Here is a 14,728-nt window from a genome sequence, read left to right on the forward strand (position 1 = left end):
CTAGTTATCTTTCTGTTATTGATTTCAAGTTTACCTTCAAGTTTACTTTCATTAGGGTCAATGAACTTCCTTTGTATGATTTCAATTATTTTAAATTTGTTTAGGTTTGTGTATGACTTGTATATGATCTATCCCTGTGAATGTTTCATGTGCACTTGAAAATAATTTGTATGTAGCTGTTGTTGCATGTAACATTCTATAGATATTAATCAAATTCAGTTGGTTGGTAGTGTTATTTAGTTTCTCTGTATTCTTATTGATTTTCCTTCTTGGCATCTATCAGTTACTAAGCGAGGTATGCTAAAATCTCTGATTATAATTGTGAATTTTTCTATGTATGCCTTAATTTTTTGGCTGTTCTTTCATGAATTTTGGAATTCTGTTGATATAAGAAGATATAAGAAAATATCTTATATCTTCAGGAATTGAGTCTTTTATCATTGCATAATGTTCCACTTTATTCCTAGTGAATTTTTTCCTCTGAAATCCACCTTGCTTCATATTAATATAGTCACCTTAACTTTATTTTTCTTAGTGCTTGTATTATATATCTTTTGGTTTCTAGATTAACTAAGCCATTGTATTTGAAGCAAGCTTGTTGTGGCAGCATAGAATTAGCACCATTTACCTTTACAATGTCCAAGATGGCTATGGTGGTGCATACTTGCAATCCCTGCACTTAGGAAGCAGAGCCAGGAGGGTTGCTTCAAGTTCAAGGTTAGGCTGATTTACATAATTAGTTTGGGGCCAGCTGGAGCTACACAGTGAGATCCTATCTCAAAACAAACTAAAAACAACCGCAAGCCCTTTCCATTCTGTCAACCTCTACTTGGTACGTTTAGACCATTTACATTTGATGTGATTATTATTGTCTCTGGAGGCCTGCCATTTTATTCATTTTATTATTATTCTTTTGTTGTTGTTGTTGTTCTGTATTGTTGTTGTTCCTCTGACAGAGGGGAAAAAACAGTAGGGATTCTTCCCAAGCCCTTGGAACCACAGACCCTCTAGTTAGAGAGGCAAGCTCCCTTTCCTCAGACTCGTTGGCACTTGCACAGCCACCACCTCCATAACTGTTGTGGTTATGCTGTTGCAGGATTGCCCGAGGCTGCAGCAGAGGACAGAAAAAGAGAAAGGGGTTCCCCTTTTCTCCAGTTTAAAAAGATCTTTTCTGCAGTTCAGATAAGAAAGAAGGGGCTCTTTTTAAAAAAGATTTTACTTATTTTTAATGATGTGTGCATGCGTGTGTGTGTGTGTGTGTGTGTGTGTGTGTGTGTGTGTGTGTGAAGGTACCCACGGAGGCCAGAAGAGGGAATTGAATCCCCTGGAGTTACAGTTACAGGTGATTATGAGCTGCCCATGTAGGTGCTGGGAACCAAACTTGTGTCCTCTGAAAGAATAATATGTTCTTCACCACTGAACCATCTCTCCAGCCCCTCTTTCTTTTTTTCTGTCTATGATCCTCCAGTGTGTACTTCTGAGTGCCTGTTTGGCTTTGTGTCCAAAGTAGAGAAAGCAGGAATCTCATTGCCAGATTCTTACCTTCTGTTCTGTTTTCTTCCACACATAGCTGCTTCATGTTTACCATGCAGAGTTTTCAGCTGCAGCTAGTGGGAGTGTATCCTAAATGCACTTTCTGCATCTTCCCACCACTTAAACACTAACAAACTACCCCTTGTTTTGCAGAACTACCTCTGTGCGGAAAACCACCCTTTGCCTTCCACTCTGCTGCTGGAGACAACCACATCCTCCCCACCTCCTACCGGCTCCATGGAGAGTTCAGGTTAGTGTGTATGTGTGTGAGGAGGGAAAGGTCCAGAAGGCCTAGCTGGTTCAATGAGGAAGGCCTCTGCTGTGGGTGAGCATGCCCCCAGGACCACCTGCACCAAACCAGGCTGTGAGACCCTGAGTGTGAGGAATCTTGAGAGATGGACATCCATACATTTATTTGAGGCCTCAATTTCTAGGTGGCTCAGGTCAACAGTGAATAATGACAAGAATGGCCAAATTCTTTTCACTGAAGCAGAAACTGTAAAGTTTCAAAGACTATCAAGGAATAAGAAACTTCCTGCCAAATATTAACTAATTCAGCCTTCATAACAGCCCTGTTAGGTAAGCAGTATTATTACTTTAAGGTAAACCCAAGGCAGGTATTTTTAGGGAAGGCATTCTGTTTATCAGTTTAAATGTTAAACCCATCCAAAAAGATTCTCATGGAACCACCTAGAATAATGTTGGCCAAACAACTAGGCACACTGTGGCCTAGTCAAGTCACACAGAATTAACCATCACAAATGGGAATAGGGTAATGTCAAGAACAATTTCTTTGCTTGAAGAAAATTCTTAGGCTTTTCTCTCATATCAGGGCTGGACCCCAAGAGAATTAGGACACTGCTGTCTACTACAGGCTCCAAGGGTCACATTTTTGAACAAAGATCTACTGCAGTACAAACTAACAAACAATAACAAAAATCAACTTTCTCCAATTTGTATTCTTTTAAATCTCCTCCCACCAGCAGGACAGTGAGGAGCATTGTTGGGGAAGAGCTATCTTGGCACGGTGACCTTCCTCCATAATTCAGTTAACTGTCCTCTGTGAGCTCCGGCCATCTTCCCATTTGACTTCCTCCCTGTCTAACAGATCAGTTACCCAGAACTCCAAGCTGATCACAGAAGACCGTAGTGGTGCTTCCTCTAACTGTCCACCAGAAGCTCCTGGAGAGCTATAGAAAAATTCAGTGATATGGCTTGACTCTCTGAGATCTGATTTAACAGGGGTGATTATGATGTACAACCATGGTGGAAAGTAGAAGAAAGATGGGAAGGAAGTAGGAGAGCAGTTGTCTCTAGAGTCACAGAACATGGGTTTGAATTATCTGATACTGAGGAGCAGACCCTGGACTATGAGGGCCAGCCACGAGTGGGACCTTGTGGGCTTTTCTTCTTCTTTTCCTGTTGCCTCTTTCACTGCAATAAAAACCGATGTGGGAGCTGAGAACTCCTTTTTGGGTGATCTTTTTGGGGGTGATTATTTCCTCATTTCAAACTCAGGTGCACTTAGGAAGACAGACACACACCTAGGTATGCTGTCTCTTTTTCTGGTAAGTAAATGGTCCCACAAAGATGATAACTTCTTTATTCTTTTAATTAATTTTTTGGTTAGCATACAAAAAACAAGCTATGATGCTTTCATGCACAGATATCATTCTACTTTGTTCTCTACTCTACCCTGTCTGCCCTGCTCCCTCTTTCTGGTTTCTTTCTTTCCACCAAACAATCCCCCTTCTGCTTTCATATCATACAGGTTCCATTACCCTCTTTCTCTCCTCACTGCCTTTAGAACTTCCTCCTCTTCATAGTTCCCTTTCTACTTTTAACACACACACACACACACACACACACACACACACACACCCCTAGATTCTTCTTATGAGAAAACATGCATTATTTGTTTTCCTGAGTCTGGCTTATTTTGAAGATTGCAGCTTTCAAAGAAGAGCATTTGACCAAATAAGTTCTATTTCCCACAGCTCTATGGCCTCCATCTGAACCTCATTTTCCTCCCTCCAAAATGGGAAAGGTGGCTCTTGGGTCCCTCTAGGTGTGACCTTTGGCAGTTAGAAAGGCAATATGGGATAAGATCTGGGATCTATAAAATAGAATAGCATTTGTCCTGTGAACTCCACAAGGCTCTAGTCAGAATTACATGAGTTACACACTGGAAAATACTTTATCCATGAGTGAGCCAAAAAGTGCCAGCTATTTAACAGAGGACCCTAAATATCAGCAGAATAACCCAACAATTCCACTTCACACTTACTCAGAGTTTACTCTTGGCTCTAAGCAGTCATTCAAGACTGGAGACTTCTGCCTTGTGGCATCATCATCACCAACATGTGTCCTCTAAGGCCACTGCTGAATGGAAACGTATAGAGAACAGTGCAGGGAATTCTATCGCCAGCCTTGCAAATGACCGACTTCACTTTCACCATATTCCACTGGTCAGAATTGGTTCCATTTAATTGAATGGGAGTTTGGGAAATGTAGTCTTCCTGTCTACCTTGATTTGATGAACATTTACCACTGTCTTGCCACACAAATGGAATATTCCCTTTTAAGTGCTATTTAAGTGTTATTAGCACCTACTGATAATATCTTGTATTTCCAAGATCAGCGTAAATTCTAGTGTCATCCACTTAGTGTTCTTTCTCCTTGTGTATGGGCTGAGGAGGCCTGGACACTGGGAAGAGACTGTGATATCCTGTTCATTTCACTGGGGCCTCCAGAATCTGCTGGCCAGGCTTGTGTGGCCTAGAGGGATATGCTTGTGCTCTGGCCAGAGGTGGTCCAGGTAGCCTATATGTGAAGTCCAAAGGCACAGGGCTTAGTGCTCAGGTACCCCTGTCTGATCCTTGCTACCACCAGTAAGCCAGGTCCTGGTCAACCCTGGTGTTCTGCATTCTCTGTAATCCCATAACCTTTGCTCCCTCGTGGTCTTGAAGAGTTCAGCCTCCCATCCTTGAATTAAAAAACACTATCTTTCACTCTGGCTCCCTTTGGACATCCCAGCTCAATCAGCTCAGTTAGATAACTAGAGGATCTGAAACCCCTGTGTCTCCAGGAACAGGGGGAGAAGGAGAATGAGTGAAGCCAGAAGAGCTGGCTGAGAAAAACCAGAGAAGCAGTGCCACATCCAAGGGCAACTGCTCCCCAGCCCCTGCCATTGTCCCATGTCAGAAGAACTCATGCCCAGTGTCAACAGATTTCCGGATTTGTAAGCGATGCCAGGCACCCAAATTTTCATGCAAAACCCCAGATTCTTCAATGTCAGTAGCTAATTCATTTTTAAGAGTATACTGCACAAGCCCAAACAGACCATGTCTGTCAGCCAGCTGTGACCCAGAGCCTGTTTGTTCCAGCCGCCCAGACTTTCAGAAACAGTGTTTGTTTGAGATTGTCTCCCAGCACTACTGGAGACTTCTCTATTTTTCTCTGAAACATTAAAAAAAAAAAAAAAAAAAAAAGTAATTCCCCTTACAAGGCAGGGGGTCTGGGCTCAGAAACAAAGGCTTGGCTGTCCTAGTAAGGAGGAAGGACAGAAAAGATCCTAACTGCCACTGGCTTGGGCCTTTCTGTGCATTCTGCAGCAGGAGAAAGAGAGGAAAAAGGAAAGAAGGAGAGAGGGAAGGGGGGGCGTGAGGGATGAAAAAGGAAGAGAAAACAGAAGGAAGATTTGAGTGGGTGAAGGCGGGAGGGCGCCAGAGAAAGAAGGAAGGAAGGAGAGGGAAGGAGAAAGAAAGACACACTACCAATAATTTACTAATAACTCACCACGAACAAGCTCATTAAACCTTCAGGAAAGGTGGAGAGGGGCAGAAGAGGGCAAATTGGACCAGCCTCCACGCTGGGCTGAGTTTCTGGTCAATTAGAAGAGAGGCAGCTCTGCCCAGAGGTTTCCAGGTGGGCAGATGTGACTGTGATCTCCTACCTACTTTCAGCTGAAGAATTAGGCTTTGACACTAACAAGTGAGTCACAGAGAACAGGAGGAAAATGGGGGCTTCAGAGTTGCTGGTGGTCCTCTGAGCCCACCTCAGAGCCATGGAGCACCAGGGCAGAGGATGCCTTGACCTAAACAGTTTACCTCAGGCTACCGTCTGCTGATGTTTACATAGGAAAAGTCTACCAGACTTTCTTCAAAGGAATTGGAGGCAATTAAGGCATATATTTAATAAACACAAAGCTGGAACAGCAAGAGGAAGTAAGAAAGGCTCCTCCCCTTGACATGAGCTGATGTCTGAGACTGATTTCAATTTGGTTCTAAGTTTCTTGGCAGCCAGGTCAAAAAGAGAAGCCCTGAATTATGTGGTTTATGTTGTCTGGTAACAGGAGAAGACACAATTACTTGCCTGTAAAAATGGGCTCTCGGGCCGGGCGTGGTGGCGCACGCCTATAGTCCCAGCACTTGGGAGGCAGAGGCAGGCGGATCTCTGTGAGTTCAAGGCCAGCCTGGTCTACATAGTGAGTTCCAGGACAGCTGGGGCTACAGGGAGACCCTGTCTCAAAAAGACCAAAAAATAAAAAATTTAAAATTTTTTTAAAATGGGCTCTTGGTTAGAGCTCAATGCAAGGGAAATTTGTCGTGCAGTGTGTTTCCTGTACTTTTTTTCCTAACCCAAATCCTCCAGGAAGCAGACACCAACACAGGACCAGATATGTAAGGATTTATTTCCAGAAACACCTGTGAGTCTGAGAGTAGATGGGGAGCCGGCGGAGAGCTGAGGGGTTGAGGTGCCGGGCTGTGAGGAAAATCTGAGCCCACAATGAAGAAGAAAGGGCAGCAGGGCTCGGGGAACTGTCAGGCTGAGAAGCCAGAGAAAGGATACCCAGAGTGGGAGTGGTGGTGGAACCTGGAACCAAAATTAGCCATCAAACAGCTGGTGTCTCCGGAGGACAACTGTGAAACCCTACTGTGATTGTCACAGAACTTAACAGATTTCACAGCACAGCAGCCTAGGCAGGGTCAGTTGAAGTCCCAGCAGTAAGAGGCATTGAGGAGTGATCCCATGGCATCCTCATTTTGCAAAGGTCACTTCCTCATTCTCTGCCTTCATGCATCTGCCATGTCAGTATGTCCCTATCAAAGAAAAATTTACTCTGACACTTGTCAAAATGGCAAGGAAGGCTTTACCCAAGACTGACAGCAGAGGAGAGAAAACAGGCTCAGTTCTGAAAGAAGGAAAAGACAGCTTGGGATTCCCAGCCCAGGAGCAGAGTGAAGACTCAGGGTGGAAAATCCTAAGAGGGGACACTGGGGTCTGCTGACAGCTCAGGATGGGAGCTCCTGCTCAACTGACTTAACAGAGGAAAGGTCAAGATCACATACATCAAAAGTGAAGAAGGAAGATACATACCGAGGATAAGAGGTTGTCTCTGAGCTGACTTGGCAGGATTCTGGGTAAAACTAGAATGGCCAAGTCAGAGACAGGACAGAGGCCAAGGTCAAGGCCCAGAGGAGAAAAGCTTAAAGGAGCTTGAGACTGACTTGAGTACAGTCATTGTTATCACCAGTGATGGTATTTATAGCAGAGTTGGGGTTTAATAAAGAGGATTAGGAGAAAGAGAGGCACTAGAAAGGAAAGACAAGATGCACCAGAGAGCATAGGTGTGGGCTCCCCAAGAGCCGATCTCCATTGGCTTTACATAGTCATCTGTAGGATTTGGGTGCATTTGAAGTTATCATCCTTAATGGCTAAGGAAGTGGTTCCCCAGAGGAGTGCCTGACAGGATTGCAATTGATAAGGTAATGTCTAGATCACAGGGATTAGGGTATCCTTTGGGGCTCTCAGACTGGAGAAAGGACTGCGGCCTTACCCAAGGTCATATACATTCAGGTCCTAAGTGTGGGTCATTGCTATCTTACCATGAAATATCTGTATAGGAAAGGAATGTCAGCTCCGTGCCACCAGCCTTTACAGTAGATTGTGCTGGGATTCTTGCTTCTCAGCTGGTGAGAGGCTTCAATTAGACTTCCTGGCGAGGGGCTTCTTTCCCCTCTCATTTCTCCATATTTTTTCCTGGTTTTCTATCTTGCCTCACTTTCTCCTCTGAGACTTTGATCCCTTAATCTTAAGGGTTACTTAAGAGATATAAATGTCCCCAAATCTGTCTTCTATGACTTCACTTCTTCCATGCTCCATGTTGAAGAGGGATGCAGACTCTACTTATCTAGGGGTCAAAAGTTTCGACCTGACTAGCACGATGTCTCAGTGAGCAAGAGCACTTGCTTTGCAGGCCCAATGAACGTGGGTTAGATCTCCAGAACCCATAGCGGAAGGAGAAAACAGACTCCTGAAGGTCATCCTCTGACCTCTACACACCCACCGAGGCATACGTGCACCCATACACATACCTACACAACACACACACACACACACACACACACACACGCACGTGCGCACGCGCACATGGACACAGATAATAAAATACAATTATAAACTGAGGAAAAAAATGTTTAACGTCTCAAACTATCTGATCTGAAGGGAACATGCGAGGGTCTGAGGCTGGAGACTGGCCCATCATTATTTGAAGGGACTCTAGATCCCAGATGATGTTATTATTTGCTGAGATCCTATCTTCAATAATAACACTTTAGGGGAATCCTGGGCAAATCTCCCAGATGTCTGTGTGTTGGGAGGCCAGAGCAGGAGGCACAACTTCATTCTCTTGCCCACAGCAGGCCAAGAGTTTCCACAATGTTTTAGGGACTTTGACTTAGGCCAAATCTGGATTTGGGGCATCAGTGTAGAAAAGAATTTCAGGGCTAGCCAGTATGAAGCAGAGTTGGGGGAAAATGAAGATATTTTAATATAGACTTTGAGCACAAGGTTTATAGGAAAGAGAAGACACACCCAAAAACATGGGTGTAGACTTCTCTAAGAGAGGCCTTATCTAATGTTTCTTTAAATAGACTTTGAATTCCAGCTAGACTTTGGATTCCATGCCTAGATGGGGAACTATTTATATGTATACTGTCTAATTCACATTAAAATAAGTATATCACAGGGCTAGAGAGATGGCTCAGCAGTTAAGAGTACTGACTGGTCTTGCAGAGGATCCAGGTTCAATTCCCAGCGCCTACATGGCAGCTAACAACCATCTATAACTCCAGTTCCAGGGGAATCTGACACCTTCTTCTGACCTCTGTGGGTATTGCATAGCATGGGTACACTTACACACATGCAGACAATATACTCATACACATAAAATAAAAATAATAAATGAAATATTAAAAAATAAAATTAATGTATCACTATTCAGATTTTAAGATGGTTTGTTCACCACCTAAAATTGTGTTGCACACCACCAGCGATGTACAACTACTCTTCCTTTATCCACAGGGAATACATTCTAAGACACCTCCCCCCACCCAGTGGATGCCCTGCAAAATTGCTATATACCGCTAGTATTAATCTGTCCTTTGGATCATTACTAATCATAATGTTTTGTGACCATTATTAAGAAAAATAAGAGTTATTTGGGGTGGGGGAGATGACTTAGTAAGAACACTTGCAGAGCAAGCATGAGGACCTGAGTTTCGGTCCTGGGGCGAGGGGCACACCTTTAATCCCAGCATTAGGAAGGCAGAGGCAGGCGGATCTCTGTGAGTTCAAGGCCAGGCTGATCTACATAGTGAGTTCCAGGACAACTGGGGCTACACGGAGACCCTGTCTCAAAAAGACCAAAAAAAATTTTTTTTTATTTATTTATTTTTGATGTGCTTCTTTTTTTTCTGCAATTTTTAATTGAATTTTTGTGTATTTCATACAGAGCATCTTAATCATCTTTATACCCCCTTCTCCACTGGCACCCGTAGCATCCCACACACACACTGGAATTCATACATTCTGTTATTTGTGTTAAGGCCTATCATGTCAAGTTAGTGTCCCCAGATGTCCCTCACTACAATTCAACCACTGCACTGAGGTCTAGTCAGCCTATCTAGAGTCTCCTTCTCCTAGAAGATCAGTTCTTCCTCATCAGGCACTAATCAGTTGTCAAAAAATTCTTCAGCTAAGATTGGGGCATGCTGTTCATTTCCACAGTTCTGTGCTGAGTTTTTTCTTTTTGTCTGCTTGAGTTTGCATAGGTCTTGTGCATGCTGACCACCTTGAACTCACAGAGATCTGCCTGCCTCTGCCTCCCGAGTGCTGGGATTAAACCGAGGTGTGCACCACCACGCCCGGCTAGGGTCCCTCCTTTTAAGAAGATCAACTCTTCCTCACCGAGCAGTAATCAGCTGCCAGTAATTCTTCAAGATTCGTGCAAACTCAAGCAGACAAAAACCCAGCACAGAACGGTGGAAACAGGCAGCAGGCCCCAATTTTAGTCAAAGAATAATTGTTTCTTTTATTGTGGACATAATATCACACAAGATGCCAAAATATGTTTTATTAAATATTTATACTTTTCAAATAGTGCTCACCACAGAAAAAACAACTGCAACAAAACAAACAGAAACAAAAAGTCATGTGTGGCAGGACATGCTTGGAACCCCAGGATCAGAGACTTGGGGACATGGGGATCACTGAGGCTTGCTGGTCAGCCAGCCTACCTGACAAATAGCTCCAAGTTCGTCCTCCTCTGGCCTCCACATACATGTATGGGTGCACATACCTGAACACACACATACACATATACACACATACATACATACACATATGCCCTGTCTTAGTTCTCTGTTGCTGTGATAAAGCACCATAACCAAGGCAACTTATAGAAGGAAGAGTTTATTTTGGTTTACGGTTCCAGAAGGATAAGAGTTCATCATGGTGGGGAGGTGTGGCAGCAAGCAGCAGGCACGGCAGTAGAAGCCAAAAACTGAGAGCTCATGTCTCCAACAACAAATAGGAAGCAGACAGAGCAAGCTGGAAGTGGGGCCAGGCTGTGAACTCTCAGAGCCCACCCTTGGTGACACACTTCCTCCAGTAAGACTACACCTCCTTGAGATCCCATGACCTCCCCAAACAGCTCCACCAACTGGGGGCCAAGTGTTCAAGTATTTGAGCCTATGAGGAACATTCTCATTCACATGCCCTCCCAATTGTCTTTTTTTTTTGAAGAGTTATTGGAACACAAATACTGCTATACTAAGATACTTTATCAGGTTATCAATATGGCTACTAATGGGTGAGTAGCCTATACTGCATGGATACTCTGGACAAAAAGATTCATGTATCAAGCCAGATGGAGAAGGGTAGAGATTTCATCATGCCACTCAGAGCAACCAGCAATTTTACAGCTTATAAATTGTATATTTCTGGAATTTCCCTTTAATATTTTAAGACCATAGTTCATGCTGGGTAATTGAAACTGCAAAAAGTGAACTCTCAGGCAAGAGGGGACTTCTGTATAGCCACATTTTGGGAAATGCTGGTTTTACAAAGACAGAAATGCTGCTGGAAATGCTATATTTTAGCTCAGAGCACTGTGTCCAATGCCAGCTCTTGGTGAATTACTTCCTGAACCTCCTAAGGTTCACTGAGGGGCTAAGGACTTTCTCTAGGGGATAGAGGTGGGGGCCCGCAGTGAGACCAGGTGAACTGGGCTCCACAACTCCTGACCTCAAAGCACCCCACTTTCAGATGTGGAGCTGGACCTGCAGAGGAGTGTGCAGGCTGTACTGCGAGAGCTCAATACGCCAAACCCAGCCCTGCAGAGAAACCAAGGTAAGAGGTAGGGCGGGAAGGAGCTACTGCCTCCCACCACGTCCTGCCAGTTCTGCCCCAGGCATTCCAGAAAGGGCATCTAGAGTTCTCAAGTGAAGGCTTTCCACCCCAGCTGCCTTCCTGCTGGAAATATCTGAAGCTTGGGGAGCAGGGAAGGCTTCTCTACTTCCTGGTTCAAACTTCTTAGCTGCTGTGGCAGGCAACAATAGGAATCTGCTACCCTCTTTCTTTTAAAAAATGATTATATTTTTAACTAATCAATTTTAATGAATAATGTGCGTGTATCTGTGTGTCTGTGTCTGTGTGTGACAGCAGGTGACAGTAGAGTCAGGAAGAAGCATCAGATCCCTTGGAGCTGCAGTTACAGGTGGTTGTGAACTGCTCATGTGGTTCTTGTAACAAACTCTGGTCCTCTGCAAGAACAGTACTCACCCTTAACTACTGAGCCATCTCTCTAGCCTCAGCCACCCCCTTTCTTAACAACCTTCCCCAGCTCCACTTCCAAATGAAGCTTCCCTTCAGGCCCCTCAGAATCTTCAGAAGGCAGCTGGGACCCAGGGCTTGCAGATGCTGCTGTCTTATGACCCACACACACTTCAGTCCCGTCTTGTGACTCCTCCCCTTGTTTCTGGCCTGGGAGTTCACTGTCTAGAAATGACTGCAGATCGGGAGGGGCTCACCATGGACACCAGGGGCCAGCCCCGGCTGCAGGGTCAGATGTGGCTGGTCAATCACAGTCTGGAACCCAGGGTTCCTGATTCACAGAATGGCATCTAAAACCCTCTGCCCCACCTGGCCATGCTGGGTGCCCTGTTTCTCCCGGCTCAGGCATGTGGAGATGGTCACTGCACAAGAAAGTGGAGCGAGATCCCGGAAAGAACTCCGTGCTGGTCCGAATTCTGCTCAGGGAGCTGGAGAAGGTATGAGCTTGAGCTTAAGGGCATCAGGCAGGCACAAAACGAAGAGAGGAGGTCCCATCGGGTTGGGGTTCCATCCCAGCAGCTCTACTCCCCCAACCTTGGGTCATTTGTGGATCATCTGCTTGATTTGTACCAGACATATCTTCTTCCTTGATATTTCCACCAGCAGTATTTTCTATTCATCCACTCCTGCTGTTACTTGAGTTAGCATATTTCAAAAAGAAACTTTATAACATAACCATAAATGGAAAACATATCGCTGAGCAGAAATAGAAGACATACACACTCTACACATATGTGTATAATGATGAAAGCTTCTTGTATCACCCCAAATTATCCCCCACACCACCCCGTGTTCTGCATGTTGCTGCCTGGGAAACATTGTACTTGAGGGAGGCACCAAGTTGGGGACTTGCTGGTCACTTGGCTTTGGCTCCTGTGTGAATCTAATGGTGCCCCTCCTGGCACAGGGATTCCTCCACCTGCCCTTCCCCTCGCAAGCGGCTTCCACATCCTCGCTCCCTCTTCACCCTACTCCCTCCCTCCCTTCTCCAGAGCAAGCTACAGTCCTTTTACTCCCCTTGTATAATGTACCACTGCCTTCTGCCCCATCTCCTGCACACCCACAGCCTAACCTGCACCCAGCAGCTAGGATGCTGTGGTCTTGAAGCACCCAGCCAGTGTAATGGTGGGCTCTCCTGTCTTCCAGGCAGAAAGTGAGGACGTGCGGCATGTCATCATCCCCTTGCTGCTCACTCTAATGTACGTGCTCACTAAGGTGAGCGGGGCTGGGGTCAAGGTGTGGGGTGGTTCCCTTGAGGTTCGGGACTGTCCAGGCAAAAACACAGTACTTACCTCAAACGGAATAAGAAAGAGTTTATTCTGGAGTCAGATATGAGTGACCATGGCCAAGGAACACAGACTCAGGTTTCCCCAAATACCATGTTCCATTGTAGAAGTAGTTACATGAGATTTTATTTATTAGGAAACAAAGCCATACATCAACATGTTTACCAAAAACATTAGTGGAGGCCACAGGTAGGCAGGTGACTTGGAAAGGGGTCGGGGTGGGGGGCACACAACAGTACAGGACTCTGTTGCAGATAGTAACTGATGACATTCTTAGCTTTTGGATTGGTGGAAGCTACTGGTCCACTAACATTGCAAAGTTTTGATAGTCACAAGGATGGTAGGTCAGGTACAGGTGTGGGCAATGGGTGAATGGTTTTCAAAGGGACTGAAACTATCTCAAGATAATTTGGCTCTGATCTACAGTATTTTCTCTCTCCATAATCTCGAAATTCAATCATTTGGCCTTGTACAATCTCTAACACAGCTTTTCTTTTTTCCTTTCCTGCCTCCCTCTCTCCCTCCCTCTTTTTCTCCCTTCCTTTCTTCTGGGAACTTCAGTTCACAGGACTCTGTCCTATCTTCTTAATGGATAGCTAATGACTACTAGGGCTAGCCTGGACTTGCCTTCCACTCACTGTGTGCGTTCCTTTCTACCAAGAGATAATATTGAAGAGGCAATGGGCACTGGGGCAGTGTGGGGCACTTTGATAGTGGAAGCCTCCTTGGGTTGTTCATATGGGCATCGTGGGTGATCTCTACATGAAGACGAGACACAAGGAGAACAATATTTTAAAGTCTTGGTTAAAGTAATGGGGGGCCAAGGGTTGTCTCAGGGATGGGAGCAGGTGAGGAAGAAGAGGAGCAGGGAGAGCAAGCCTGGAGTCACTGCAACATCCAGGTTAAGGATGGGCTGAGCTCTGGTAAAGGAGGCGAGTGCAGTGAGGAAGAAAGGGGAGGGAGGGGAAGAAAGGAGCCTCTGGGGCATTGTGGAGTATCTTATGCCTGTGGGATTCATGGAGGTGCAGGGATTTGGGAAGTACCTCCAAGGTTCTGAGCCTGGAAAAAGCACAGAATATGCCATCCAGCCCTAAGAGCAGGGCTGATAGGGAACGGATCTGCTGGCAGAATGCAGGGATGAGTTTCTATCTTGGTAAGGTGAGAGGGCTGTCAAAGGGAGGCTCACAGATGCTGGGAGGAAAGAGTGCAAGCTGGGGATGTGGAGAGCATTGACAGTCTGGCTGCCAGGCCCAACCTTCCTCCTCTCCCACTTACCCTATCCCAACTCATCCAGAACCCTTCATAACCTAAAGTGTCACCTCCTCCTCTCACCAGGCCACAGGTATCACAGAAGAGCTCTACCAGAGAACATATACCTTCTGTACCAGGCTGCTGACCCTGCCTGCCCCCTATTCTACAGTTGCTTTGGACTGTGCCATAAGGCTGAAAACAGAGACAGCTGTCCCAGGTGAGAGCCACTGAGACCTGACATCCTATGCTGCAGTGCAGTACCACCCAATGTCTAGCTGTTTTCTCCAGGATGCTAGGGAACTCAAAATCTCAGCTTCTTCCAGGAAATATGGAGAGTGGGAATCAGAGACCTAGAGGCTGGCTGGCTGGCTGATGTGGTCTTTTTGCAGGCACGCTGTACCAAAGGACAGTCATTGCTGAGCAGAACCTGATGAGTGAACTGTACCCTTACCAGGAGAGGTGAGAGGCCCCAGAGTGGTTGC

The 14,728-nt window shown here is 45.4% G+C and overlaps 1 protein-coding gene across 1 annotated transcript in view; it reads left to right on the plus strand.

Annotated features, from left to right (window-relative positions):
• The first annotated feature begins 1,695 nt into the window (after nt 1-1,695).
• Nucleotides 1,696-14,728, plus strand: part of Pik3r6 (phosphoinositide-3-kinase regulatory subunit 6) — a 39,631-nt gene continuing 26,598 nt past the window's right edge. The window contains exons 1-6 of the mRNA XM_029557624.1: nt 1,696-1,783; nt 11,143-11,226; nt 12,055-12,146; nt 12,856-12,924; nt 14,331-14,463; nt 14,636-14,705. Of these exons, the coding sequence (XP_029413484.1) occupies nt 1,771-1,783; nt 11,143-11,226; nt 12,055-12,146; nt 12,856-12,924; nt 14,331-14,463; nt 14,636-14,705 (461 nt within the window). The 5' untranslated portion in view covers nt 1,696-1,770. The remainder of the gene's footprint in view (nt 1,784-11,142; nt 11,227-12,054; nt 12,147-12,855; nt 12,925-14,330; nt 14,464-14,635; nt 14,706-14,728) is intronic.

This window comes from Nannospalax galili, unplaced genomic scaffold, assembly GCF_000622305.1.
Source record: "Nannospalax galili isolate Female #2095 unplaced genomic scaffold, S.galili_v1.0 scaffold146, whole genome shotgun sequence".
NCBI lineage: Eukaryota > Metazoa > Chordata > Mammalia > Rodentia > Spalacidae > Nannospalax > Nannospalax galili.